Below are 10,139 nucleotides of genomic sequence, written 5' to 3'. Positions count from 1 at the left end.
ATGATACTTTTAACAACCAATCTTATAGAAGTCTACGTCAGTAGGTTCATAATTCCACCCAGTGCCAAAATTGACAAACAGAATCATTCTTAGTAATAGAAAAAAATTCAAAAGTTTCCCACCTCAAAACGTTACATATGCCAATGTACGTTTCTCGGCCAACTTCAAGTCACATAAATGAAAATATCAGAAAAAAACAACTTTTGACAGATTGTTGCGTACATAGACTGAGAACGAAAATTGAAGGAATCAGTCTGGTGTGAAATTTTGTGCAATTTTTTTTTGCGATGGATGATCAATTAGAAGATAAAATATTTTCGCAAGTTTATATTAATTCAATGAAGATCCTTTCAAAGTTCGCGGTCACAATACCACCGCTAAGTTCCTGGGGACTTTTCCGTTTCTACCTGTGCGCTATTGTGTTGTTCATTGTTCTGTTCTATTTACAAGCTGCTGTAGTATGGCCGAGAGGACTTCTCCACCGGATAACCACATCGTTTGGTTATACCAGAAAAATGAATCGACTACAAATTATGACAACAAATTCGCCAGAAAAGAAACAAAGCTGGGAACAGACTAGAGATGCGAGTAGTGTTTTTGCTGTTCAGGGACGACGTCTGAAAATGGAAGATCGGTGAGTAAAACGCATTTTCATCGGAATGGAATGTTTGACTTAATCCGAAGCAATAATCCTTTTGGGAAAGTTTATTTGGAAATTATTTTCTTATCGACGCGTTCAATCAGTACACAAATGTTGCGTAATTTTATTCTATTTTGATTTTTCGAATGCGAATTTTTGTTGTATATATACTTCTACCTACGATATATATTCAAATTATATACCGAATAGCGAAGCATTAAATTTAGACTCAATATGAACTTTGATGACACGACGCACACCACAATCTTGAATTTAGTAAATAAATTTTCGTTTTATTTTTATATGAAAGAAAGGAGGAAGGTTTGGAAATTCGGTATAAACAGAAAATTAATCAAGTACTTTTCACATGAATCGCATCATTTCAAACGAAACCGAAAGAGACCATGACTATTTTAAGCTGTGACACATTTTTTTTACTTTTTGATTGCTAAATAATGCAGACGGAGAAAACTTACGATTTCTTCGACGAAAATCTAATTAAATTAATTCTTATAATGTGAAGTGGCTCATACATATTCCATAGTGAGTCACTTACTACTACTTCTACTATTATAGTAAATCGGTTACTATATCAACTTGAAAAATGATATGAATAAGTAAGGAACTGTATCGGAATTCGAGATATAAATAAGCGTCCTGATTAATTGAAGTGTAACCATTTGGGGAAATTCCATGCTTTTATTGACAGAAGGTGGGCCATCCGCCATCACCAATAGATTTTCAATTAATTCCTAATGTAACAGTTTCACTCGTTGAGGACATTACAGTACCTCCCGGTGTGAGATTCTCTCATCCTGTCTCTGCCTTAACTTTGACTAAATAATGACGAAATCGGAATATTGCCGGACTTCAATCGTAGAACTATAAATGAAAAGCAAAACCCGTCTGATTTATGGCACTGTTTAGTTGCATTTTGTGCAATGGCACTCATGCTAAAAAGTTTTTTTTTAACCAAAAATTTATACATTACCAACTGCACTAGAAAACGTATGTAACGCAACATCTTACGACCCATGACGTTACTGAATTTTATGCATCTACTTTTCGAAGTTTTATTTTGTTCAAAACGGTATAACAAATCTAAAACTCGTGCAATCTAACGAAAATTGAATTTATCAAATGGCAGAGCGTCGTGCAATGACGTAATATTTATTTGCACCATGTGACATAATATCATCAGTCGTTTGTTTTAATTTTTTAATTTACTTTTCGATTAAATTTTCGTGTTCATTCGCCTGTTTCCGATATACACATTAGTCATTGATTACGCTGACTTGACTAGTACAGATTAATTAACCGATTGAGCGTTAACTTTGAGAAAGTTACACGCGTTTCACTGATTGATTTGCTTGCTAGAATTCACTCAGTTTTGTTATGACAACATTGCACATTAGTTTTTCGGTAAATAAATTGTTTATTTGGAAAGTACAGAGTTGACGATAGGTTCAAAGTCATTACAAATTCATCGAAATAAACCGCTTAATGTGTAATAGACGCTTGCGTTATTTAATTGATGATTTATTGACAACAATAAACTATTTAATTTACAGATTTGTATTGGAAGAGAATGTTAACAACACAGGCGTTTCCTTTTTTGCAATATTTGATGGACATGGCGGAGTAAGTCCTACCATTTTATAAGCCTCTCCATTAAAAATTCTCATTTTCTTTTGCCTTCTTTCAGGAATTCGCGGCAGATTATGCGAAAGATTTTCTCGTTCAAAATCTACTCAACAAAATTACAGCAGCATCAAACTCACTAAGAGGAATTGTCACACCGTCACAATCAACCAAAACTGATTGCCCTGACGACGACAAGGAGAATACGTCTAATCAACCGAAACCGTCATCTACGTTAACACAACGTAGACCCAGTATCCGCAAGTCGCTCACAGATGATTGTGTGTCGAACGGAAACTGTAATCGAGAGCAAGAACTTTATCTGAACAAATTGGGTTCGAGCATTCGGAACAAGGAAAGTTTCCTGAATAACAACAACAATAACAACAACGTCAAGCCGCAAACATTTGACGGAAAATGTTACGTTGAAAATGGGAAAATTAATTTCGGAAAAATGTTAACCGATGAAGTTTTGGCAGCCGATTTTGAGCTGGTTAAGACAGCTAAGAAAACTGTAAGTGAAAGCCTATTAAATGCCCAAAGTTTTTCTTTAAAGTTCTCTCTGTTTGTTTTAGTCAAACTTGGCCGGAACAACAGCTTTAATTGCGATCGTTGACGATTCTCGATTAATTGTGGCCAATGTTGGCGATTCAAGGGGCGTTATGTGTGATGCAAAAATGAATGCGATTCCGTTGTCATTCGACCACAAACCTAATCAGGTAACAACTTTTTATCCCAAATTTAAAACGATTTTACCAATAAGCCTAAAAGCTTTCTGACATGATCGATCTGTGTTGATGAGGTTCAAGGAGCGTAGACTGCAATTCTCTTTTCCTTAGTGATCTTCAATTTATTTGTGTCAATTTTTACCAAAGACGATGTTCGTGAATTTGAAATGAAAAGTCAGCCACTAAAACATGGTTAAATCTAATTTCCAATCGGTGTTGTCCACATTGTGACTATATTGTTGATTGGTCTACGGCTGAAAAACCGTTATGAAAAACTCTTTCTTGCGTCTTCTTTCCTCACATTCCTAACTTTTCTCGATCTATGTAGGAAACTTTCAAAATAGGGTAGCTTGGTGGGTTGCCTGCAGAGCGTCAATTTGATTACTCTGGAATGCTACTGTACCAAGCACAACTTCACATTTTACAATTTCATTTCAAACTAAACCAAAAACTCTCAATTGCAGAGTCGAGAGAAAAATCGCATCAAAGAAGCTGGTGGTTTCATAGCCTTTCACGGAGTTTGGCGTGTCGCTGGCATTCTGGCAACATCCAGAGCATTAGGTACGTGCACCAATTTAATATTCACAGACTGAAATTGAATTTGACTGAAAATTGTTTCCGCAGGAGATTATCCACTTAAAGACAAAAAGTTCGTAATTGCTGATCCTGACATTCTTACATTCGACCTCAGCTACAACAAGTGAGCATCTACCTTTTACAATTTTTATTTTTATTTTTTTTTTTAAATGAAACTGACTATCTCTCGTCTACCATTAGGCCGAAATTCCTGATATTAGCTAGCGATGGTTTATGGGATACATTTTCGAACGAAGAAGCTGTAGCATTTATAAAAGACCGTTTACACGAACCGAATTTCGGTGCCAAAAGTTTAGTGCTTGAATCGTATTATAGGGGCTCGGTGGACAACATAACTGTACTAGTCATAGTATTCAAAGATGGAAAGTATACAGTGGGATCGTCGGTAGCTTCTTAAAATAGGAAAGACAAAGGAACACAAAATTTCTTTTCTTTTATTTCTAGTTTGCTGTTTAATGATATTCGTTTGTTGTGTTTTACATCGATATTCTTATTGTATCTCGAAGTGGATGTAAGTTCTTAGAGACGTTAATTAGTTTAAGTTGGAAAACTCAGTTTCTTTTGACAAGAATTATGTGATTGAAGTGCCGTAGCACATAAATTAAGGTGTTGAAAAAGCTGAGCTGTTTGGTTATTGTTTCACGGATGTTTTATTTTTCGTTGTCGGTTCCAGTTTGCTTTGTTATTTTTTTATCGACGACAAATCGAATGTGAAAATTTTTGGCTTAGATTTACATTATGTTGAGAACACTTCAGTGAACACTTCGCTCCTTTGAGACAGCGAGATCATCATTTCCATTATTACCTTTCTCTCCAATCGTGAAATACTGAATTCTCAAAAATGAACAACAATCTGGTCAGACTTTATACTGTAAATTCACAGCATGATGCGCAAGCACCAGAATCAGCAGATAATGAAGTAGAGGTACAGTCGCGCTACTTAAAACGTTCTTGTGACTTGCGGTCACTTTCTAATAACTGATATGATTAAAATATCTGCTGGGTCATAGTGTTACCACATTTAAGAGACATTTATAATCGACTGTCAAAGAGATCAAAACAAAATAATATTTTGAATTAGCGGCTCGATGCAAGTTTTTTAGTTCAGAAATGCAAAAACAAAACAGAAGTGAAAATATTTTAAGGCAAACTTTAATTTGAATGGTAAGGACTGTTTTGCTACATTTCCTTTTTTTAAATTTGTGTATAATTCGATACATTTCCCCGTGCCGGTTCATAAGCCTGTCACTTGATAAATTTGAGACATAAATTGATAATTGATGTGTAAACACATCTTTTATTCGCCATTAAATAAATGTTACAAAAACGTAAAATGCATTAATTTCCCCTTTCTACAGTCTGTGAGCTGTAAGCATGAAGTGAATCAGATTCTATTGTTTAATATGAGGTTGGTCCGCCATTCTTTCGGATTACTTCTTGCATCCGGTAAGGCATGCTATCGTAAAGATTTTCGAAATATTGTGATTGACCGCGAAAGCTTTCCCAGTTTCGAACAACAATAGGATCTAAAGTTGCCCTATTACGAGGGAATACACTTTGCCAATCTCGTGTTGTCTCCGCCCAAAAATTTTCGATCGGGTTAAGATCCGGACTGTTCGATGGGGCCACAAGCTGTGTGATGTTGGGATGGTTGTTGAACCACTGTTGGGTAAAGTTCGATGTGTGGATTGAATTGTTATCCTGTGAGACATGTGTTAGATTGGTTCAAAGTCTTAACTTAAACTTTAAGGTAAAGGAACATCATTCGCGGAACTCGGTTGATGTAATTGCCATTACCTGCATGAAAATTACATTCTGCATAGATCCGTAGCTAATTTCAACTGATGGAATGAGAATCTCCTCTAGTATCTCACAATAAGCGACGCTATTCAAACGACCGGAGACGAAAGTCATCTCTCCGGGTCCTTCGCGGCTGATCCATCCCCAAATACCAGCACTGATCCGTCCACTGCGTCGTGTCGGCTGAATGTATTGAATATCATATCGGGTATTACGGGGGCGATAGAGATGTGTTTTTTGATGGCGATCGGATTGAAAGGTTTTTTCGTCGGAAAATATGACATTACTCCAGTTCCTGTGTTGGTTCGCGTGAGCATAAAGTAGTCTGTCTTGTTGATGTTGCGGGGTCAATGCAGGTTTTCTCGCTGCAATTTGGTGATTGAGGTCGACATCATTCCACACTTTTCGTATAGTATCACGATGAACACCAAATTCACGAGCGACTACTGCAGCATTAGTGAATGGGTTATTAATGATTCTCTGAGTAACGATGTTCCTGTTGATAGCATTCAATTTGCGCACTTGCCCTGGCTGTGCTCGCCGATTCATGTGATGTTCTGCAGCATAGCGATTGATCCATTTTGAAACAGTTCTAGTCTAAAATATGTTACGTTACGCGGCTTTCTTAATTTTTATTAGAGTATTACAGATACGTCTAATGAACGAGCAATCGCCCCATTAGATAAACCACCCAAATGTTGCGCAACTATCCCTGCTCGTAACTCCAAATGGCAATGTTTTTGTCGACTTAATCTTTCCATAATGGAAGTTTGAGAGTTTGAAATACGACAGAGAATCCAATCAGCTTTAGGTTGAAAATAAATTTTCACTTTCTCTAATGCCTACTACTATTTATGCAACTTCGTCAATTGGAAAACATACAAAATTTTCACTCAGTGACATTATGATACATTTTAACCAATTCACTTTTCGCAGCCTCTCTGTATTTAGTGATGAATTTAAAAAAAATATAGAGAGGTCTTATTTACAATAGTTCTTTGATGTTGATGTAAACAAATCGTTTATTTTCAATTAAACGTTGAACACACAAAGAATGCATTAATTTCTCTTTAATTCGGTTTGTGGTCCACATCAAGTGAACCATTTTGCAGGATCACTTCGCACATTATGCTTTTCATACCGCCGTATAAATCTTGAACGAAATCTTCTTCTTGAAGTATATACCAGTAATTTACGATTTCTCCTTCCATGGCCAATCTGCTGAGAGACAAACCTTCAAAACGTCTTCGAAGCTTCTCCCAGACATGGTTCAATGGGTTTATCTTATGGCTTTTAAGTGGTAAATTTAATGCCAATCTCTATAGTTAACTGTACCCTTACTAATGTTCCCATGGCTGGGCCTTTGTCTGACTGTGGCAGTGTTTTTTTTTTTTTTTTTTTTTTTTTTTTTTTTTTTTTTTTTTTTTTTTTTGGTTTGTTTTCCTCACTAGAATGCAGATGTCTTTCATGGACTGTGACCTTACTAGAATGCCATTGCTAGAATGCCCTTGCCCTTGCTAGGATGCCATTGCTAGAATGCCCTTTCCGATTGACTCTCCCAGTGTCTTTAGTCAACTGTACTCTTACCGATGTCTTTAGTTAACTGTGCTCTTACCGATGTCTTTAGTTAACTGCACCCTTAACTGTACCCTTACCGAAGTCTTTAGTTAACTGCACCCTTGCTGTACTGTTACTAGTGCATCCTTAGCGTTCACTACTTAAAGTACCTTGCTAGGATGCCATTGCTAGAATGCCCTTTCCGATTGACTCTCCCAGTGTCTTTAGTCAACTGTACTCTTACCGGTATCTTTAGTTAACTGTACTCTTACCAGTGTCTTTAGTTAACTGCACCCTTAACTGTACCCTTACCAAAGTCTTTAGTTAACTGCACCCTTGCTGTACTGTTACTAGTGCATCCTTAGCGTTCACTACTTTTCGATACGAACGGAGTTATCCTCGATATACGCAACACTTTCGTGCAAAAAACGGAGTTGCCTGTGATGGAATGAGTTTTCGTGTCGTAAAGTACATTTGGTGTTTTTGGAAATGGAATTTGGATAAGTGCAATTTGGATGAATTCAATTTGGATGGATGTGGCTTGGATGAATGCAGTTTGTTTGAAAAATGGTGAGATTCTTTCGTACTTTTTGTTAGTTTGATTTTCTTCTGGTTACGTTTTTGCTTTTACTTGATTTTTTGCTGCGTCTGGGTTTTGAATTTCTTAGCAGCGTTCCAAATTTACCCGTATTTCCATCAGTTGATGAATAATTCTCTAAGTAAATTTTCAAACACTTGTTCAATCGAAAGTTTACTGTCGCTGTCTTGGGAAGGGATCAGTGGAAACAACTGATGATGGATAGATCACGCTATCCTCAGACCGCCACTGAATCCTGAGGTCGAAACAGCTCTGTCGTCTTTGTTGAAATCACTTTACGTGAACCATGAGTGGGTAGGGAAGAGCAAAAGCTCTGTTTGTTTTCTTTTCTATTATTATGTTTCATTGTGTTTTAGCAATTCGTCTATAGGCATTTCAGCTGGGGGTATTTCTAGTGATCCCAAACGTCCTGTATAAGGATGCAACGCTTGATCTACACAGGATATTCACTCAACGATTGAATGAAATGTCTGTCCCCCTTAGTACGAATAGCAAAGAATGTACCATTAATATTTAAGCACACGACTTTACATCTTATAAGCAAAACGATGCTTTCGGCGATTATCTTTGAGTTCTAACTGTTCTGTACTGTGAACTTTGATGCAACAAATTTGAGAGCAAAAACGTGGAATCGAAGCCATCACACTGCGTCATTTACTGGTCATAATGTTATTTCGTGATAATCAACCAATTACGCTCCGCAAGTATTATAATGAATAATGCCGCATTCGTGCGATAAACTATTTTCGAAGTACGAACACCGAGGGTTCCACAGTCAGGGTCAGTCGTATGGTTTTCCTGACTTTCCAGTTTTTAGATCACTTAGCATTGTATTTCTTGCCACATTAGCTAATTGCGATCAGATCATATAATAAAAGATTGATTGATGTGATATATCCTTGTGCACGTTTTGAGTCAGCTAATGTTTGCTATTTACATCCGAAAAAATCAAAGTAAAAGACATGAGAAGTACCAAACATTAGGAGATTCCTTAAACAAACGAAGTAGCAGATTCATTTTTTATATTTGGGAATACGACTAACGCTTCCAAAAGTTTAAAGTGCAACCCACAAGTATCCATTGTCCATCACCATCGTGAAATATCTTTCAGATCAATTGTAAATAACTACCTATTTATCCCACATTCGATTTGTCTGAAAAGAAATTACCTTTTGCACCACACTAAACGTCAATTTTGTGTTGCCGTTTGTAATTCGACAAGTTGTTTTTTTACTTACCATTACGGCAAAATGAACGAGAAAATTAAATTTTTTATAAAACAGGAAAACCCCATTTTACAGTGTCCAACCTAATCTAAGAATGAATGTGAAATTATATTTTTCTACAGATTGTGTGATAAGATAAATTGTCATCGGTTATTCGCCAAAAACGATAAAAATGAATGTAAGCGATTGTCGCCGGTTAGGGACCCGCTAACTAAATAGCAAAATTTATGTTTAATCAACTAAAGAGAGCGATCAATCACTAATTGATACGTTAAGCAAAAGAATACACGGAATAAAACTATGAATATACGGCGACGGATAGCTGCAGTTTGTAAAAGATTTGAAGGAACCTACGAACTATTTTTGTTAGATCCTTTAACAGAGGTGCATAATATTCAGTCAATAATCACTTTCAGACGTTCGAATGGACGTTTCTAGTTATTAATTTAATTTATTCAACAAATGTACAATTTCTAAATTAGACTACGCGTGAGGCGCATATTATCAATATTAAATTTAGTTTACTTTATCCACAATTTTGTTTTTAAGCAAATTTTTGGGGTTACACAATTTTTGTTCGAATCAAACTTAAATTAAAGTTAAAATTGAAGAAGAAATAAAATTTGTTTTAAAAATCAAAACAATTTTTGTCCTTTTCGCTAAATACTTGAACCGAACCAAAATAATCGATAACATTACGATGTCAAAGTATGAATTGCATGTACTGTTCCAGTTCCACAAAATAGTGCAGCATGGATTGTAGAGCAGTAGAACATTTCGAAACACATTCTTATGATGAGGAGTTGTTTTTTCTCTTTTTTCTAGAATTTTTGAATGTTTTAGGCTTAGACGAACTATATAGTTCGTCTAAGGTTTTAGGAGATTCGAAATACCTGAAAATTGTGAAACTCACGAATTTTAGTAATTTGAGCATTTTTAAAGAATTTCGAGGATTTCAAGAATTTCAATTACTAAACAATTTTTGGGATCCTAAATTCGAGAATTTCACTAACTTCTAATATTTTCAGGAATTTCGAGAATTTTCAGGAATTTCTAGAATTCTAAAGAATTTCGAGTTTCACGAAAATAGGCCATGTCTCATCAACAAAATGTTATCCAGTTTGATAAACAGTGTGGATGATTTTTTCATCCATGTAGATGACTTCCAATTCTAAGACACTAGCGAGACTCATTATTAATGGTTCAGACATCATCGCCTAGTGAAAACTAAAGTATAAGTAACGGTTTTCGGATGTTAGTGATTCGTGTGGACACCACTATTATGATACCTTTCTTTCCGTTTTCTTTATATTCTCGCAATATTCAAATAAACGCTTGCCAGGTCAAAATTC

At 35.9% G+C, this 10,139-nt stretch overlaps 1 protein-coding gene and 1 long non-coding RNA gene across 2 annotated transcripts; one reads left to right on the top strand and one right to left on the bottom strand.

The window, feature by feature from the left end:
* Positions 1-197: 197 nt before the first annotated feature.
* LOC119076374 (protein phosphatase 1L-like) lies at positions 198-4,203 on the top strand. Its single transcript, XM_037183090.1, has 7 exons — positions 198-634; positions 2,212-2,281; positions 2,346-2,795; positions 2,857-3,000; positions 3,474-3,570; positions 3,634-3,709; positions 3,787-4,203. The coding sequence occupies exons 1-7, from the start codon at positions 288-290 to the stop codon at positions 4,001-4,003; spliced, it is 1,401 nt and encodes a 466-aa protein (XP_037038985.1). The 5' UTR covers positions 198-287; the 3' UTR covers positions 4,004-4,203.
* A 56-nt stretch (positions 4,204-4,259) lies between these two features.
* LOC119076395 lies at positions 4,260-4,493 on the bottom strand. Its single transcript, XR_005087612.1, has 2 exons — positions 4,457-4,493; positions 4,260-4,415 (listed from the first exon to the last, which is right to left on the bottom strand). It is a non-coding gene; the product is annotated as an uncharacterized LOC119076395 (long non-coding RNA).
* Between the last annotated feature and the right edge of the window lie 5,646 nt (positions 4,494-10,139).

Source organism: Bradysia coprophila, unplaced genomic scaffold (assembly GCF_014529535.1).
Source record: "Bradysia coprophila strain Holo2 unplaced genomic scaffold, BU_Bcop_v1 contig_232, whole genome shotgun sequence".
NCBI classification, from domain to species: domain Eukaryota; kingdom Metazoa; phylum Arthropoda; class Insecta; order Diptera; family Sciaridae; genus Bradysia; species Bradysia coprophila.
Note: the sequence above shows the minus strand (reverse complement) of the source record. Positions and strands in the feature narration are given on the sequence as shown.